Source organism: Corvus hawaiiensis, chromosome 3 (genome assembly GCF_020740725.1).
Source record: "Corvus hawaiiensis isolate bCorHaw1 chromosome 3, bCorHaw1.pri.cur, whole genome shotgun sequence".
Classification (NCBI taxonomy): Eukaryota; Metazoa; Chordata; class Aves; order Passeriformes; family Corvidae; genus Corvus; species Corvus hawaiiensis.
Window position 1 is genome coordinate 87,083,229 of NC_063215.1, and position 21,258 is coordinate 87,104,486.

Here is a 21,258-nt window from a genome sequence, read left to right on the forward strand (position 1 = left end):
AAAGAAGCTGATGCGAGATGTCTTCTTCCTCAAGCCCCTTCCAACCTGAAGGGTGCTAAGATTCTTAGACATTGGGATGACTTTGGCAGAAAGCATGCATACAATATATATTCCTGAAACATTGAACTCTCTGCATTTCTAAGGTGTATTTGAGAACCAACAGTTCTTCTGGTTTTTTCACACTCAGAATTTAGTTGCCATGGTAACACATTATGTCCTGGAGACTCTCTCCAGTGGTACTCCAATTTCTATAGACAAAAAGCAGCTACTATCTTTTTTCAAAGGTTTATATATTTACCCTCTCTGAAATAAATATATCCAAAGGCACATTCATGTTTCCGAACTAAAAAGATACATACTTTAATTCCTAATTATTCACTTAAAATGCAAACCCATGGGTATAATGACTCAGTTTCTGAGGGCAGCAGAATTCATGTCATTCTGCAGTCATGGTGTACTGCCAGCCTAAAGCAAATGGTCCTAGAATTTTTTTCTGTTAGGTGGGAGCATAAAATCAAGGGAGTTTTCAACCAAGCAAACAGCACAAAAACAGGCAGTGAACACAGTTCCATTAGTTGTGGCAGATACTCTGCTAACAAAAAATTCTCCTGCTTTCATTAGGATTAAATACTAAGATTTTTTTCTGTCATCTATGTTAATATATGATCTGATTTCCTGACACTAAATAGAGACCGCTGTCACCATCTTTAGCACTGTGTAATATAGAACACGTTCCAGACCCTTGCCAAAGCTGTAGATGCCACACAGTGAAACTTCACTTCCCCACTCCAAGGGGCACCTTCCCCTTGGCTGCCTATGACCTGCAATAGACATGGCTGCAACTCAAAGCACTTGTTTTCTAGGCAGTACACAAAAAGGAAAAAGCGACATGCTGCTAGCATTTCTGTCTCTAGGCAATACAGGTAGTCTCCTCTGTCAGAAGATACCCCGGACGATGATGTTTATTATTGTTGTTTTTGGAAAGTAAGCTATTAATCTTGTTTGTACTATACATGCAAGAAAACTGACAAAGAAAGATGAGACTCTGAACCTGTAGCCGTACTATTCAATACCACATAAATCACTAAATGCCTATTAGTTTTGAATTATGTAATGTTTGAGTTATTTTTTTTAATTTGCCCTACATGCTTGCTCATTATACAATTATCATTTCTTGGCAACCAAAAGTTGAATTCATCTAACACACTATTTAATAAAGAGACTTAAAAATCTTCTGCACAAGAATAAACAATAGCATAGCATTTACTACAGGAAAGTCAGGTGTTTTCACTTACTGGAAAAGACAGTACAATGCATCAATTGAAGGATAACAGAAAACAGTAAGAGAGGAAGACAGAGAATATGAACTGAGAAACTATGCATCCTAGTTAGTATATTCTTCTCTTAATCTTTCATGTGGCCAAAGCCTTAACTGCTGCTGAAGTTTAAAGTGTCATGAAAATGATGGAATTACAGTTTCTGTTAAAAATTATCTGTTTAAAGAAATCTGAGTCCTGCTTGGTTTTCTACTTGAGATGCAATATTTAACAGAATTTTAAAAACATCAAACTCAAATGAGTTTGGAAAGCTGCCAACCACACTTAACTCGACTTGCTTCACACAGCGAGAACAATGCTGGACTTGCATTACGCATTACATCTACAGCTTGCATACAGATAAAACACAACTTTTGTTGGGTTAGGGATATGCCTGGATGTCTGATGTGGAACTTTAGCTTCAAAGTTTTATGAACATCATAACAATGCCATAGGCCAAAACCAAAACCACATAAAACAGAAACTGGCGGTTATAAGAGCTTTCAAGTCTCACTTGGCTCATCAGTTTGAAGAGGCAACTCTAACAGGGGGAAGGCACTGAGCTCCTAGAAATACATGTCTATGTACATGGTGTTGGTTGCAAGCCAGCACTCACCTGGGATTTCAGCCTTTGATCACTTGTACTCTGAACTTCCGAAATCTTTATTTTACTGTCACAGAGCATACAAATTAAGTCCCTGACTACATAGTCAAAATGTAGAAAGCCCATGATGGCATTAAGACAAGGTTTTGTACGTCTGATTTTATGAAACAAACACCCCAAACATTTATAGTCAGAGAATCTGAAGATGGCAAGAATATTTTTGTCTTCACCTGTGAAAAATCCTGCTCTCCTATCTATTTCCTAAGCCTCTATATCAGCCAAAATTTTGATCTTCATATGTATACAGACATTCACAGTAGAAACAGCCCACTAAACTTCAGTACAAATCTAAACACATTCATTAATCCAGCCTCGTAAATCAGTATGCAGGTTGCTGTACCTTTATTACACCCTTCATGTTTAAGCAAGAATTAGCACTAATTGTATAGCGAAAAGGAAGCCTGGCTGACTTGACATGATTATTTTCTTCAATAAAATTGTTTGAAGTGGATAAGAGTAACTGCACCTACTTAATCATAAGTGAGATTGCAATTAAATTCTATTTTAAAAAAGTATGTAACTTTAATCTTATAATTTGACTGTTACTATTATTACCCCTCTGAAAAGTAATATTTTCTAGAATTGGACTCTGTTATCTTGACATATAATTCACACATTTAATTTTTAACAGGCCTATCGTACTGAATTATGAAGCCAAATGACAACCACTAAGCTAGTCCCCTAATTAACGTCATTTCCAAATGCCATACATTCTAAAGAAAATAACTGCTCAGCAAAAGTTTCACTGTGGCCCCTAATTTGGAGAAAAATAAATCCTCTTACCGTATTGATCCAATCATGTAGGGCTGTGCCAGCTGTACTACAATAGCTCCGCTCCCAAGCTGGTGGCATGTGTATCCAGAATCCCAATCATAGTTTTTTGTGTCTCCATTCAATAAGGCATTGCGACTGCGACTTACACCCTCAATCACACTGGCACAGTCTGCAATTGTTGCAACATTTTCAGTGGGAACTGTGAATTAAAACACAGAGATGACAAACATACAGTCAGGAAACAGTTCAGATGCCAATGGTCTTTATTTCTGGAGAAGAATTGGTAAAAAAAAAAAGAAAACATGATCAACAGAAGGAAATGTAACTCACATAACATGAACTATGAACAAGTGATGAACAAGTGGTACAGATAATTTTTATAGCACTGATTCCAGAATAGCTTGGTAAATTAACAGATGGATTTCACTACTGGTGATGTGAAAGCACTCTTTTAATACAATTGGGAAAAAAGTCCAGCAAAACGCTAGAAATTTTGAAATAATTTCTTCCTGTTTTCATGATAAAATCTCTCTCTACTACAACTTCCAAAAATGGCTGAAACATAGCTATGAGAAATTTCAGAGTTAACTGTAGAAGTCTTCAGCATGCAAAAAAAGCATTTGTTTTCCATGAAGAGCTAGGATTCTGTGATTTCAGTGCACTACTGGTGTCAGAAGCATAATCTTAAGAAAGCCACTAACCAACGAAAACACCATAAAAAACACAGGGGAAAAAACTGCAAGCCCATTGCCAAGTAGTAAACCAAGGCAGTGGAAAAGCAACCAGTTCTGAAAAATCTACTGCACTGTCAAATGTACTAGCATCTCTGTCTGCTCACAGAAACTTACTAAAACCTCCACATTACTACTCTAGAAATCTCCTGATTCCCCTATTACTGAAGAGAGGCATTCAACAATTCCCAAACTCTTATGAGGAAGCAGGTGTTATACATTTGAAGTACTTCACTGAACAAAAGCAAAGGCTAACTGCGAACTAAGAGTAGTGGCATTGAATTAAAGTTTGCCTTGACTTCCTTTTCTTCCTCTCCTCTCTGGGAGTAAGGGAGCTTATTTGTGTACTCATTTTATATAGGTTTTAAAGCATCTTCTACATAGAGCTGGTTTTTTTTAATAGGAAGAGGAAGCTATAGAAATCTTGGTAAAAAAGAAAATTAATAGAAGATAAAGTGTCAAAATCAGTGCTCGTGTTGAGGCTCCATGGCATATTCTAAACAGATTCTGAGGTAAGTGATTAATTGAATGCAGAGCAGCTCAGTTCATGCAATATTTTGCCTGCATGCCCTCTGAGCATCATCCTGCTCCTTCTCACACTTAGATTTCTGCACTAAACCATGACCTCCTAATAAGATGTTACCCTGATTAGTCAAACTCCTTAAAAACTGTACAGAAACTGTCTTGGTGTGTTTTTAATATAATTCTGTGGTCCTCCCTAGAACAGCTAATTAGAAAGTGACTAATTGAAGTGTGCAGAATGTGCCATACTGTTCCTTTTCTCTAGGGAGTCTGCCACTCCCTATTTTGAACATTCATTATCATCTTCTATATCCGCTTGATAAATTTATTAAAAATACCATCTGGTGGGGACTCTGTTCTGTGGTGTATTTTAAAGTCTTTTGGTTGTCTTCCTTTTTCCCATTAGAATTTCTGCTTCAATTTAGGCTGCTTATTTACAAATACATACTATCAAAACCAACAGTCTTGTTCCTATTTTTTTTTTTTTAATCCATGAGCTATTAAGCTCTTACAGTAACCAATATTGTCAGCGAAAAGGAAAGAAAAGATTACAAATACAAAAACTGGGGTTTTTTCCCACTGTTCATACAGCAGTTTTGGGCTGAAAAGTCTGATTTGCTTTTATGGAACAGAAAAGATGTGTGTTAGCAATGCATACACATTCTGTAAGCAAACAAAAGGAGAAGATGATTGAGGTTACAGGACAGCAGTGTCAAACATTTATTAAAACTTACTTTCTTGTCTCTTTGTCTTATGCTGCAGTATGGAGCAATGAAGAACTGGCAGTATATTTAATTCTAGCAATAGTATTTTTATAAAGAATTGCAATTTTCAAGGCATGGCCTAAGGGTCATCTATACTGGCTATATTTAAAGATAAGACGGATACGTTATTCAACTGTCCTTAGAGATCTTCCAAGATAAAAATGTACCAGAAATGTGTTGTAGTCTCAGTCATATTTATTTATCACTCCTTAAGCTTGTGTCTTGTACTTTTTCTTTTTAGCATACTTGATTTTTCATAAGAACTTTTTTTTTCCCCTGAAGCACTCTGAAAAAAAAAAAATTCACGCTGCTGCTGCCAACTGGCTTCCATATCTGAGTGCAGAGTACTTCCTTTCATTTGTTATTCTGGACAGGTCAGCTTTTGCTTTCTGTCTATCCACTATGACTCCACTACAATGTGGGTGGGTGGGTGGGGAAATGAGAGAAGATCCTCAAATACTGTTTTGCAACACACAAAGGAACAGAATAAAGTGGGGTTTTGTACCAGTTCACAAAACCAGCCATTAATGAACCTTAAATGAATTACGAAAATAAACATACAGGGAGAGAGCAGATCTACTACATAGTCTTATTTTATAGGAAAGCAACAGTTTAAAGCATTATGGACTGTTGAATATATTTATACTGCACTCTAGGCAATAGTCAAAGGTTCTCTGCTTATGTGTCATCATTGCAACACAACTGTTCATTTTAGTGAGTTCTCTTAAGACACAAAACCATCACTGTGAAGAAACTATAACCAAGAAATTGTAGTAGAATAAACAAATTTTTGTTTTAGCTAGTATGAAAGAGTGATTTTCCTCTCATGATGACGTCTGTTAAATGTTCAGCTTCCAGTTGCTCAATTTTTAACTATAAAATTGCATTCCTTCTCTACTTGAACATCTCCTAGGCTGACAAAAGTTTTCTCACTGGATGGCTGGAAAATAGAAAGCTGAGACTAAAGAAAAAGAGAATTAATGATGCAAGGATTATTTCAGAGTTTGATCATATTGTATTAAAGAATTAAAAAAATTGGGTATTTTGCTATCATTGTTTTCCACATGCCAGAAGACTTGTTAAGTCTAATCTTTATTCAATATATGAATTAGCCCTTGTTTATTTGCTACATGGTAGGAAAAATACGAAGTCTACAGACTTTTCTGTTAATTAAAAGTACAGTCACATGTCCTGTCTTTCATTCCACATACTCTTTATTTTCTTGAGTTGAAACTTGCTGATGAAATTGCTACATTTAATTTGAATCTTCAATCAAATTACTCAAAGAAATCAAGAGCTCAAAAAATATCAACTTCAAACAAATATCAACAGTATTTCCACCTGTTTCAGTGTAAAGCTTCCTGCAAGTCATATTTAGCTGGAAAAGAAAACCCCACTAATATGTGTTTTTGTCCAACTGTCAGAAATTGGATTAGAAAAACTTCAGAGAAGGAAGGCTGATTTTTCACTTGATACCTGCTACAGCTCATGATTCCTAATCCAATAAATTAGAACAAAACCAATCAAGTCACTAGAACTGGCCATACTTTTCATTGTCAACTAATTGGCTGCTACAGGACCTTCATTAAATGTTATGCCTGCAGAAGGCTTTCAGAAATAGCAGTTGTTTTAGGAACTGTGCATCCCTCCTTGTAGCACTGGAAACAGACAGAAAAGCATAAAAAAAAAGGAACTGGAACCATGTGAACAGATCTCTCCTGAAACCAACCATGTGGCTGTCCTTCCTTGCAGAAAAAGGGGGGAAAAAAAATCCCTGCAATATTTAGATTTAGTCTTCATTTTTTCATAATTTCCTAAAGCTATGCTTACAGCAGAGCTGATATATAATGCTGGGTAAGCCTGCATCGTTTTGGAAAAATGTGATCCTTTTTAAAAGAGAGAAAACAAAATGTGATAGCTTTGTGTGGAGTCAACATTAAACTAGACAAAACCCATCATTCTCAGTGCTTCCTTGGGGAGAGACAAAACAATCTTTTACAAAGCTGAACCAGATACTAGGAAACCGATATGACTGGTTTCTCCCTCTTACAAATTGAATTTTGTTTGTTCTTTTTTTTTTTAAATAACTGACAGAGTAAAAGACAAGTGAATGTTTATTTATTTGTATCATTTTATCCCTTTTAAAACAAGTTCTCCTAAGGCATTGAACAGCACACAAATGAAAGTTCACAGTGATTCCTAAGTACTGAACCACATTCCCCAGAGGGTGACCAAGGACATTCCAGTGTTTTACATCCATCTTCTGCTCTTCAGTCATTATTCACTGTTCTCTCTTTCGTCTATAATGTAGAAGTTACAAGAGAGTCTGATAGACTGAGACAGACTACAGACCAACACTACTTCGTGTAAAAGCTGTCCACATGGCACTCCCAGTGACCTTCACCCGGCTCAGACAGTAGGTTGGTCAAGCCCACATAGTCCTTGACTGCCCCTCAGCACTCAGTAGCGATTAAAGAACTGAGGTTATCAATTTTTTTTCCATTTGAGGCAGAAAAGAGGAATTTTTTCCTCTATTAAGGTGGGAAAAAACCTCACAGAAACCTAAAGAGGCCTTGCACAGAAGCAGTCCTTTAAATGCTGTTGTAACTTCTTGTCACTGGGCAGATCAGAAGGTTTTATAATACATCACATGACACCAGGTACTGCTTCCAAAGGAAGCAGTCTCTTGCTAGTGAAAATATTCTTTTGTTTTGTATTCTAGATTAAATATTAGTGGCTAAACACCATTAAAATTTCATAAGCAGAAGTTCATTATAAGCAAGCACTATGACTGTGAGATTAAAGAATATTTGCATCCTTGTTATGTTAATACCATGAATTTAATATGTAAAACCGTTAACTTACACATTTAGAGATAATACCATGCCAAAAAGAAAAATACATCTCAACCCCAATGTCTGCATTAAGGAAATAATTTCATATAATTAAATTCATTTCTGTCACCTCATTTCACAAGACAACAAATCGTAAACCAACACTTAAACACCAGACAGTGCTATAAAGAGCATTTTCTGCTACTTTTGCTTCAAAATTGCTACTCAGGTACCACCGGGTCATGTCAGTACCACATTCAGTATTGTACAAAGTAACTGTATAAATCACCTTCCACACTAACTTTTAATTGTAATGTCAAGTTAGCAATTTTTCATTAAAAGCTTGTATGCAAAAACACAATAGCATAAAATTGTTGTTACCATGAAACAGCACTTCATTTTTATTATTTGTTTACCAGCCTTCTAATCTGCACTGTACAGTGACAGCCATTACATAGATACTATGTATCAGTAGTAATATATCTGATAAATGATGTTCTTCGCATATACACCTTTCTGATCAAGTTGAGTATCTTTCACAAAAATTAAATAAATAATTGCTCTCAAGTCTCCACATAACATCCCAAACCAAATACCTCAGAGGTCTCATCTCTTTGGAATGAGTTTTCAAATGACAAAGTCTTCACATATTATCTTCAGTGTTGTTTTGGTACAAGTAGGGGTCACAAAGTCTTTCTGAAAGAACTTTATGGCCTTCAAGGGCTGACCAATACTTCATTTTTTAAATAAAACGGAGTATAGAAACAGCAGCTGTGTTTGTTCTAACCCAATTTAATACCATATTTAATGTCATATGAGATAAGCAATGAACCCCATGAACTGCTTTTCAAGGGTTTAAGATGAAAGTTCTCAGTCAAGCTTAAAAGCAACCTACTCTGCTTACTGCACTTTCGTATACTTTGTTGATTTTTCCTAACTGCTTTCAGTTCACTTTATCTTATCTGATCACTTCAGAAACAGAAACAAATATTAGAAATCCTCATCAAAACAATAAAATAAATCTGTGCCAAGCCATTGGTACTCATACAGAGCTCTTACAGAAGCGGACCTTGGACAGTCTGCTTGATCACGGGAGCCATACAATATGGTACCATATGGTAATTATCAGAAGTAGGAAAAAAAAGCACTAAATGGATATAATGCCACCTTACTGGATCAAAGTTGTTGAGAATATTTTTGAATAGGCAATACTGATGGCCAAAAATTCTGATGGAATAGTCATAGGTGCCCCTACCCCATTTCACAACTGGATGGGCCTCAAGTAGTTCCCAAATCTTCCCATTTGTATCTTTCTCACCATAAACTCTGCAGGGTCGCGTATACAACTGCTGGTGCCTCACTGACAGTCGGAAGACTATCCACACCCCACTTCCAATTAACTACTCACCAAATTCCTACTTTTAATTTTTTATCAATTGTATTGACTAACATCTCCTAAATATAAAAAGCTGTGGAGACCTAAAAGCCTCTCTCCTTATTGTTGATCACTTCAAATGACTTACACATACAACAGCCTGACTGACTCACACTGAATAACAGCATAGTTGCCCTCGATTAACAATCACCATTAACACCAGCAGACCATCACTATTACGCTGCCCAAACCCTATTCACCTGCAAGATTCTGTAACTACAAAAACATTCTCACAAACAGAAGTTTTAATAAAGCCATCTGAAGTCCTCATCCCCTAGATTGATTACCTTTGAAACTTAAGAAATGTTAAAACAGATCAAATAGTTTATCTCACCAAAATCACTCAACCAGAAAAAAATAACTGAGTCCATGAAAGACGAGTCAATTACAGTGGTAAGTTCACTTCCACAAACATGCACAGCTTCACTGCCTTGCCTACTTGTTATGATCACCAATCTTTGTGTTAACACTCAAAAAAAAAAAACAAAACAAAACCAATTGAATCCCAAATTAAGCATTTACAAAGTAAGTTTGATCATCTGAAATCAAATACATACAAATATTCGCACACACTAACTCAAACGTTTTATCAAATTTGAGATACTTCGTCTCTCTGCTAACTAGCTTATTGCAGGGAGGTATTTTCTTTTAACAAAGCTCTTCTCTACTGCTTATTCTATTTTCTAGTCAATAGCAATTACAATGCTACTTGCACACTACCTGAAACAAAGGGAATGTTTTTGATTTGCCTTTATATAATGCACAGGGAACAGGCCGAAGGAATTGGGTCTTGGTTTTTCACAGCTAAAAATGATAGTTTTCTCAGAAAAAAAATTTCAAGTGAATATGCCTTACTAAAAATCTTCCTCCTCATCCTATTTTGAAAACTGTTTTCCCTTCCATCTGTCAAAGGGATATTTTATTTAAATATTTTTATTTATATAAATATATATATATTTATATATATTATATATATAAAATATATTTTTAATTATATATATTTAAACATATATTTAAAATTTAAATATATGTTTAAAAGAAGCATGAACTCTGAGAATTTTGCTGAAATTCTTGATTTTATGCTGTAAGTAATATACTGTGGGAAATCCCACCTAGATAACTACAAAAAGGCACACAATACTTTCTTCTCCAATGAACTTCAGGATCTGATTCTTGTGAGTTTATATGGAAGAAAGCACAGAAACCACCCTGTTTGAACTATTAAAAAAAAAATGGATATTAAATCTTGCTGTGACACATTTTATCATTCAGTACCATTGGTCTGTTGGGGATTTCAACCTTAAGTAACATAAAGGTATTAAAAACAGTATTATATAAGCTGCCCAGAGCTAAGAGAGCTCCATCAGCATGGTGTTCTGAGAATAATAGCAGCATAGCCACTATAATGTTCTGCTATGGCTAAGCATGTCTATGGCTCTTTGGGGGGAAATCAACACATGAGAGTTTACTTTCAGCAGTTGTAACCAGGCTGTCTATGGTCCCTAAATGTCCAAATCCATCATCACTACAATAAATAGCTGTGCTTAGTCCATTCTTGTAACAGAATTCAGGCTAACCTACTGGGAGGCATGAGCAAACATACTGTGACAGGCAAAGAAAAATCACATTGGCAGCACTGACTCAAATACCAGTGGCTTTGTCAGCAGGAGTTGATTTGAATTTCAGCATTCCTGCAGCATCATTAATTAATCCACAGAACTGGAATTTCATAGAAATTGTAAGGACTAGCCAACTAATTCCATGCTTACAACACTTTAACTCAGTTTAGAGATTTCTGGGTGGAAACAGAAGTAGAGTGCAGTGATGGCCAGCTTTAAAAAGACAAATGTTTTCAACAGTTCATAAAAAAAAAAAAAAAGGTTTTATCTCTTACCTATCAGACCTTTCTCAAGAGTAAAGGATTTGTTCGTGAACATGCATTCAAATGCCACAATATGGAAAACTTTGTTCACTGTGTTGTGGGTCCCAACAATTCGAATATACCTATAGGAAAACAAGAAAAGGTAAATAGCACAAGTTACACACGACGAACTTCTGTGCACTTAAATATAATTGATTCAGTTAGACTATAATGTGCAGATCTGTAAGAACTGAGTAACTGTTTAAAAAAAGAAAAAGCAGTAAAAAAGAATATAAAGTTCACAGCAGGTTTGCATCTAGTCAGGATGCTGGCTCCAGTGCAATTTAAAAAGAAAAATAAAGAGATGTGGAACCTGTTGAAAACGCTTCTGGAATAATTTGCCAAGAAAATCAAAATGAGGGATCTTCTGATTCAGAAATGGTCTGTTAGTGCAAATGTGCTCATGGAGGTTAGTAACAGTAACAAAAACAATAATAATAAAGAAGAAGAAGAAGAATCCTTTTACCAACAAATTTTCAGCACTGTGAAAGATTCCATACAGCCATGACAAACTCAACAAATGAGTCAGGCTTTTCTTCAAAAGCCAAAAATTAATTCCATTTTATTATGACTGTTTCTAATTCTAACACTGGATGTACAGGATATCAATCTCTGTTGGTGTATCTTTTATTAATAATGAAAAAAAATCTCAACATTCAAATATTAGTAGAAACAAAGCTACTCTGATGGTATAACTTACACTTCTACACTCCAATTGCAAATCAAATAGAGCTGCTCCCAAACACTGTGACCTATTCACCTGCTGCATTACCCTGCAGGCTTCACCTTCCATAAACAACCACTAACCTCGATTCAGTCTGATTCTGCATTTTCTGAAGAGATCCAACAGTTCTTAGTATAAATTTTGAAAAATCTCAAAAGGACTATTGTAACCCTCTCAATAAATGCTGAGCAAGCAACCAGAAAACCATCTAAGCCAAATACCAATTACCTCACCAGATGGGTTACCCACACTGCAGAAAGCTTTGTATGAATTTAACTCATTTCAGTTAACAAGTATGAATCTTAAGCAATATCCTCGATCTGTGGTATGAAACAATCTCTCACTTACATAGTGTAATTATATTTCTAACTTAATGGCCATTCACCAACAGCATCATTTTGGCTTGTGTTCTTCATCAGATCAAGTTGAGAAGATATACAGTTTTCGATACTGAGATTTTCTTTTTAAACAATAAAACAACCCTCATAGCTATTTACTGTGCTAATGCTCAACCTCCAAATTTCATTTAGAAATTATTTTAATAATCATGACTTGTGACAAAGACTTATATGCTATTGCCTAATTAATATTAACTCACAGATCAATTAATTATCACAGAAGCGAATGTCCTGAAAGTCATTCTATGTAGAAAACAAAGATGCAAAAGTGAAGAAAATATTTTTTATTCATAAAGAAGGTGACCCTGTGTTTTAAGAGTAGAGCAGAACTTAGCCCTTACTCTGTAGCCATGCCAAGGGCCTGCAAAGAGCACTGCAGGACTCTTGGTTGACAGTCAGGCAAACAAGTGTTTCCCCAGACCTGCCCATGTGAACCACATGACTTTCCTTTTATCAACTCACAACCACAGTATGAACCCTAAACACACAGATAATGTCCAAAATTCGACAGCAGTAACTGATCTTGTTCCCTCCAGCCTCAAAAGCACAGAACTCAGTTAAACACAGGAATAATCTTGGAATATTTTGAAGGGCACATGGAGGCTGGCTCGCCACACGACTGTGCTGTCTCTCTCAAGCAAGGAAGGTATTGACTGAGTTGTGCTGCTTGGACAAAATGCACCAGGCAAACCAACAGAGTGTTACTAATGGAAATGTACTTTGACATCCTTCAGTTACACTTCCTTGCATTAAAGAGTTTAGAGAATAAACAAACTAACAAGATTAATAGGAACACAAGAAACTGCTTCATAATTAGCTTTAAATGCTAGTTTACTTAGATTTTTTGTGTTATAAAACTGTATCATTAGAACAAGCTTCTTGATTGTTTTTTCAGAGCAATTGGAAGTTGTTCAAATTCCTGTCAACAACAAAGCAGGTTCATACAACACAAAGTTATCTATGAATCTTTGTGTGATTGGCGAGTAAAAGAATCACAACCCAATGCCTAGACTAGGTCTGCTGTCGATGGACTTTAGACTCAACTGATAAGACTGGAAGAAAGAAAAAAACCCTGAATCATTCTTTAAAGAGAAAACCCTGATCAATTTGTGGGGTTTAAAAGAACTTCCCTAGTAGGTAAACAGGAATGCAACATGAAAATTTTGCCCCTTTATTTTATTTCCTGGCCCTTTTTGAGAATACTGATACTGATAATATATAAGTGCACTAAGAATTTCATCCACATGTCACAGACTTCTCTAGCCACAGACATGCAAGCTACACGCAGTCCTAAAATTCTCACAACAGGAATATCAGAAAAACGCACTTGGTGGGGTTTTCTTCCCCCACTAAAAAGAAAATTGTTTTAACTAGAGGGAAACAGCATGTTCTACTGGATCTTGATAGAATTTTAAACTATTGAAATTTGAATGGACTACCTGGGTTGATTAATTAGGCACCTACATGGCAACATTTCTCATTCATCCCCCATTCTTCCCAGAACAATTCTTCTCCTTTATATGAAATTATGATATAGGTACTCTGTTACATTTCTGAACAACTAAATTATGTTTTACTTCTGCTCTTTATATTTGTAAAGCTGACACATTTAATTCAGATAACAGCTGCTGCAGATCCCACCACTGATTCAGCTGTGGATACCCTGGAGGGCTACAAACACCAAAGCTCAGCTGCCCACATCATCACAACAGTGCTTAGGACATATGTGTCAAAGCATAAAAATATGCATACTCTAGGAGTCATTTTAATCCTTCATTATAATAGCACCAGTAAGATACAGACAAACTCTAAAATATATTAAGCACAGATTCCAATCCCTTGAGAATATTGAGACAGAAGACTAAATAAGGGGAGGCAATGGAAATTAACAGGTACTTTGCACTGATATCCACTCTTAAGTTACTACCAAAGCAACTTAGAACAGCAACCACAAGCTCAGAGAACAAAATCAAATATGTACAAAATGTGCTCTTATGAAATTGGCTTTTCATTTTCCTTCGTGGAGCATTTGGTATGAGACGCCAGTGTTAGAATTACTGCATTCTTTGTACTTTATACCTCCTCTAACTGCTTAGAACCACTAACATTCACATTCCAATCACCACCACAAAGAAGCATGAAGCACAGCCCAACACACAAGGGCATTAGAAGACATTGTGTTTGTCTTTCAGTGGAAGGAAACAGTGTTATTCAACACCATCTAAACTCCATTTATTGACAACTCCCTAAAACGAATAATCCTTCAGACTCACACAGCTGAATTAACAGACCCGTGGCAGGAAGATAGAAAAAGCAAGGAAGAAAAATCTACTGCCAGCATTAAATCATGTGGGAAAACAGTGGACATAAATAAATACATGAAATAAAGAATTAAGCCAGAACAAACATGAAAAGCATATCTGTCTTTGGACAGAAGACAAGTTTTCCTGCACTTAAAAAGGAAAGTCTAATAAAGTCTATTTTATACCAAAAGAAATCCCTGCTGCAAATATTGAAAACAACAGTGACAAATCAAATAAAACACACAAGACAAAATCGTTGAACTCCAGTAGGAAAAGTACATCTAACACCTACAAAGCCTGTAACAAACATTTTCACCTTTGGAAATACAACCAACAGTGAAGCAGTTTGAAAACACAACACATTTCACTTTGTAATGAATGTGTATGCAGGTATTTTATGCTGGGGCATTCAAGTGACTAAAAATATTGGTATACAACACTTACATAGGACATGTAATTGTGCACCACATGTAAGCATATATTGTCAACCAAACAACCAATGTTTCTCAAAAGATTTAACCAAATTAACACTGATACGCTTTGGAACATAAGTAACACTTGCACAGTGCGATAATACATTTCGTATTCCATACATAATAATCTGTAAGAATAGTAAGTTTACAAATGCTTTGTTCTTTATCAAAGGTTTCCAATTTTTATTTTTTTAAAACAATGACCGGTTTGAGACAAATTGGAGGAAAATATCTTCTGATAGAAGGGAGGTTTCAGCTGCCCCTCCCCCACCAGGTTCGGGCAGAAATTCCTCAGAAGAAAGCGAAAAAGAAAAAACTATTTGTTTAGCAAACACAGTGCACGCAAGCATGGGGAAAGAATAACGCTAAATAATAAAACCTCTCGCTGTGGACAGAACGTGGTAAATTTTCAGAGTCGTTTCAGTGGGTGTGGTCTCTCTCTCTCAAGCTGGCCGTCCGGCGTGGGCCCCTCCGGGCCAGCCGGTGCAGGGTCTCCCGCTGTGTTCTGGTATTGCTGAACAGTCCAGAAGAGAAGAAGAAGAAACCCAAGTCGCAGGGAAGCAAAGGAGTTTAACTCTTCAGTCTCTCTCTTCCGAGAAAAGGAACCAAGAGCTGGGAAAAGCAGGAAGGTGCTTGCCTCCGCTCTGCAGCAGCAATCTCTGTGTCCTCGGAGCACAAGCTGCTTTGAAAAGTTTGCCTGGCTTTTTTTTTTTTTCTCTTTCTCTCGCACCCAGTTTTAAAGGCGCAGAAAGGCACAGGAATCATGTCTGGGCATAGAGCGGCGATAGGGGATACACGTCATAAAGTCACCCCAAGACAAACAGAAAAAAAACAATTTCAGATAAACATGCTTGAATCTCCATCTTCACACTGTAGGCATACCTAGTTCCACTAAAGTTCTCAAATCTGAATTTAGCTCACCTGGTTTTATTTCAGGTCAGTTCTCAATCCCAAACAGATCAATTTCCTAGAACCCATCTGGATATGAGCAGAAATCTGCAATTTACACCTGATCTCGTAATGGACTTACACTATAAGAATACAAAATAAGATACAAGAAGATATTAAGATTTGGATGTCATAAAATCCATATTTAAACCATATCCCTGATTTGACTTCGGAGCCAAGCACAACTTAAATATCAGCCTCACTTACCTTTATGCCATCTCTACTGAATACATAAAATGGCACTCTAATAAATTAAATCGTATGGAAAAAAATAGTTTTTAAATAGAGAAGAAAGCATTGTTCTTCAGAAAGTCTGGTTCTAGAACAAACTGGACAGGGAGATAGAGAGAACAGACATGAGCTGGCTCTGCACACCTTACAGGCTGGTGTCACATGAAGCCAGACTCTTTCCAAAGTGATCATCTTCAACAGGACTCGTTTTCTTTGACTCACGCTACATCCTCATGAGGTTTTATGACTTTGGATCAATTTAGCTTCATTATATAGATACATTGTAGCCTCTACATTTTACATATTGAATAAAACATAAGAAAATACAGCAAAGTGCTGTTCAGTGAAATCTGAGAATATTTTCCATTTTCCTCAGTATCTCATGCTCCACCAGTCTGTAAATTTAGCATGCAATACTTATTTCTTGCTCCAATGACACCTCAGTAAGTGCTGCCTAGATCTAGACTAGAATCAGACTATATACAATATGACAAAGAAATACCTGAAAAATATTAGAAAAAAACGAGGAAAGACCGAGAAGGAAAATAGATTGATTTCAATCTGCATCAAGGTAGCTCAACAAAGAAATAACTGTAGTTTTGACCTGTGCTTAAAAAAACCAAGTAATTTAGAAATTCATCCTATAAAACCGTAATGAAGATACATACAAAAATTTGTATTTAGCTCTGGCATCAAACAAATCTGACAGACAGTGGTAAAGAAGAGTGGGGTTTTTTTTAAAATGGCTGAAAATTATTTTTCAAAAGGAGACAATTATTGAAAAAATCCTTTTCATGTAAGTTTTGTTTGGATGAATCATTACACAGAATCAGAAACACAGTAACTCCTGGTATTTGAGCTCATGGGCATAAGAGAATAACAGAAGACCTCCAGGGCTCTCAAAAGGGGGTCATAAATGCACATGAAGAATTAAACGTTGTAAAAAGGTAAAAAGTCCCCTAAAAAACTGACCAACAAACAAACAAACTAAACCCACAACAACTAAATAAACCACCACCCCTTTCCAAACAGTGTAACATTTTACTTACAATGTAAAAATACATCCAAGGATATATGCAAGAAACCTTACCATTCATTATGTTAAAATTATACTGGAAAACTACTAAACAGTACTCAAATGAAATCAGCTAAGTATTGGTAACATAAAAATGACTGATAATATATATTTCATCAGTATTTTTATGATTTGAAAATTTCTACCTACAGATAAACTCCTTGCAGTTGCAGGTGGTTAGAAAATTGATGCAAAGTATTGCTGGCTCAATTTCAAATTTGCTCCTCAGTTTTGGAATGCTGAAATGTGGGACAATTAATTAAGCTGAGTATGTCTCATCTACATTAAACATTTATGATACAGCATGTAGTGTTAATATTCAAGTGTGGTGTGGATCTGGGACAAGAATAGCTTTGTTAACTGAATAAGCTTTGGTTCCTTAACTAAAGATATGATCATACAGTTATTAAACCCCTGTACTACTCATTGATTTACAGATTTACAAACACCATGCCAACAGTAACTGTGTCACAAGAAACATCAACTTCAATTGTTCAACAGTAGGAGCAATGTTTGTAGGAACAAAACCACTAAAAATAAAAAATGACAAGTAATGTCCCACTCAAAGCAGTGGAATGTCAGTTCTGACTGCTTTGGTGTTCCTTTCTAACAGAAATAAAGTGTGCAACACCTGTTCTGCTCCTGATAACACACAGCTTAGCCAAACTTTTAAGCCATGATCATTCTTTAGATGGAATTAGGAATTTTTAATACAGACTGAAATTCACATGAAATATATATCAGACATTAAGAAGAGAAGCCTCACTGGAAACTGTAAGACACATTTTTCATGTTTGTGAAACAAATGTTTGATGTGAGACAGAACAGTGAAAGTATCAACCAATTATATTCTATTTATAGAATATATTTATTCAATTATATTCTAATTATATATTCAATTATATTCTAATTATATTATTCTAAATTCATGAAGTTCTCTCTTTTATGAGAAAAACATCTGACATTATATCCATTAGCAGTAGCACCTGGTACTCATATATACCATTGCTACCTCAGTTAATCAGTGTCTCTAAACTTCCTTGCTTATACTTTCCAGCATATTCAAGACCCAACCCTTAGCTACTGCAGGCCTGAACTGAGCTATAAAATAAAGGACAAAAGAAATATTATTTATGGGACTATTCATCAAACACAGACAGTGCAGCAAATTCAATCTCATAAGCTTCATAGGTCTAGTTTTTTTAAAATCAAATTGTGTTTTACTGGAAATAATAGATGACATGGTGAAAGAAGACCGTAAGTTTGGATAACAAGTAGGTGGTCTATATTAACCTGTACAAACACTCCTACACAGCTCAGCAGCAATGACATGGCAAAAGAGAATGGCAGAGACTTCCAGTATATATAGACAAATAATAAAATACCGAGAAACTCAAGTTCATGTGAGAAGAGTTGCATTATGGTTAAAGACAGAGCATTTAAGACAGACAACTATTGTAAAATAATGATTTCTTGTTTTCACTCCTTCTCTTTTTTCCACCTATTTTTTGTACTTTAATTGTAGAGTAGAACCACATGTATCACACAACATTTGCTACATTTCTCTTGCTGACTTAATAAGCACTAAGAACTGTTTAATTCAGAACAGCTCAAAATTTTCTTAACACTGAGTGAACTGCACATAGGTTACTTCTAGGAGATACTTACCCAGTGGGAGATTGCAACCACTGATGCACTGACTGCCTCAAAATGGACCCCACGCTCAAATGGAAGGAAGAACACTACATATGGACTAATTAGCATGGGAAGTGAGAAATGTAACTAACAAATAGGGGTTTGGGTATTAATGAATGCAAAAATTACATAATCTCTAACCAATGAATGCTGATGCATTTGTTTGTTAAAATGTATAAATAGCGTAAAGTTTTGATGAATGGGGAGCCAGCATTTTTTAAGTTACTGCCCAGATCCCTACTTGGAGCAAAGTAGAATAAAAAATAGAAATATCTCACTTCAGTGTGTGAATTGACACTGCACAGGTAAAGAGCTCCTGTTTGAGACAACAATAATGCGTATTTGTATCAGTAACAACAACAGATCTGCCTTGATCTTAGTAATGCCTTTTAAATACTTAATAGCAGATTCTACAGAGCATTGAAAGGACATGAAAAACTCAGTCTTTGCCAGTGCACAAATATTTCTAACAGTTGCAGGATGACTACTTCTGTAGTGAAGTAAGCTTTATGGCCATGGAAAAAAACACCAGAGTAATAACTTCCTTCACTATGAACAAAGAATTGCTTACCTGGGAATGAAATGGAGCTTTATCTGGACGTCTACTTAAAGACTGAATACATTTAGCAATCATCCATTTGGCTATCTATATATTAAAAAGTGCCAAAGAGCAGTTTCATCAACTGTTTCAAAAAGTAACAAACTCACTGAGTATAAGAATTGCACTGAAAATGCTGGAAGTTGCAAATCAACAGGCTTAGAGCCAAGTTACGAGAAAATAAAGGATTCTTGAATAATTTAATGATCTACCTAGGATCCTCTAATGTAACCAACTTATTTCTTCTTCATAAACCTCTGCCTTTTTCAATCCTGATTATATGTAGTATTTCTTTTCTGAGCTTAAAGCTGTTTCTGAAATACTTTCATTACTCAAAAAAGTACTGTATTAGACCCTAAATCAGATAAATCTGGATATCCTCCTCCTCTACTTTTAAGTTTGCTACTCTGTTCAAAACCACTCAAATGTAGCTCAAAAATTCATACATACATACATAAATACATATATATATATATATATATGTAAAGAAAATGTGAAGGAGATTTTTTTAAGTGCTCTGATTCATCTAAATTCTTACCACAATATCCTTGACACCACCTTATAAACCTGTCACGCATCTGTTTTCACCTCAGTGGCAGATGGAAGAAGAATTCTGCCTATACAGCACATCTCTAGTACTGACAGAATTTCCAACACTTGGTTTGAAGGGAACTTGTTTACTTTCACTTCTGCTTTTGACTATTTTGGAATTCACTCAGCTAACACTTAGAATGGGATTCCTCAATGAAGAAATAAACCACTATACTTGAACCAAAAAGTCAGAAGACAAAAAAGAGGAGAAGAGAAAAAAAGAAAAGTAAGTAAAAGGTATTTCCCTATACTACTGCACAGCAGGTAAGATAGTGAGAAAGAAATTAGTGATTTAGGATTTTAGCTCTAACAATTGTACAGTGCATCAGAAGCATGCAGTTACACATTTGTGTTGGAATCAGCTAAGCTGGTCTATTTATGTGCTTGTTTCACCACAGCTACCCTCAAGATATTTGATAGCTCTCCATTGTTATTACCTTGTATGTAGCCTTCCCAAAGTGGCTATGAGCACACACAACTCTCTCCTATTCGAAATCCGATTAGATCATTACAACATTACATTGGAAGAACGGACACTGAAAGGCATTAGGTTGTATTGTATCTTCTTCGAGCAGACTTTTTCCTCTAAATAACACAATTCTTGCCTCAGAAGTGACAGAAGTGCTCTGTGGTAGAGTATCTTTTAAATGAATCTACCACATAGCTATATGAATTTCAGTTTTGCAGACATAAACTTCATTAGCACATCAATTCAATTTTCTTGAATGTCCTGCACTACCTTTTAAACTATCTACTTCACTTTATTAAGCTGATAATTTGAACTCAGTACTGCATTATTTCGATATGTAACTAAAAGGCAAGTTAATGCATTTTATTGTTATATATGAATGCAGTGAAAACATGTTTCAGGAGGCAGCTCTTTGTAATACTTCATTGCTTTATTCCTAGTTGTAACTGATGTCAGTTAGAAGGCTATTATCCGTCTAATAGTACCTTTTCCTCCATAATATTATTACTATTCTCAGCATAATGACATAAATATCTGTTTAGAAATGGAGGCAATCAATATTATTTATTGCTATATTTTCATTAACTAGAAATTTACACGGAATACAAGGCTGTGACTGCTTTTTGTCCTTCATGGACTAGAACCTTTAACTTCAGAACTGAGGTTTCCCCAGCTGAACCTTCCTCACTTTCTGGCCCCTCTGACCTTCCTTACCTCCGCTGAAAGTCAATTTTTCCCACTTAATTTTCATATCTCTTACTCTTCACCTCTCAGTTCATGCTATCTTTCCTT

At 35.7% G+C, this 21,258-nt stretch overlaps 1 protein-coding gene across 2 annotated transcripts in view; it reads right to left on the bottom strand.

Moving 5' to 3' along the window:
• The window catches only part of BTBD9 (BTB domain containing 9), a 161,074-nt gene that overhangs the window by 78,547 nt on the left and 61,269 nt on the right, over window positions 1–21,258 (bottom strand). For both annotated transcript variants that reach the window (XM_048296602.1, XM_048296601.1), the window contains 2 exons: window positions 10,935–11,044; window positions 2,764–2,953 (listed from right to left, as the gene is read on the bottom strand). In XM_048296602.1, coding sequence (XP_048152559.1) covers window positions 2,764–2,953; window positions 10,935–11,044 — 300 coding nt within the window. The remainder of the gene's footprint in view (window positions 1–2,763; window positions 2,954–10,934; window positions 11,045–21,258) is intronic.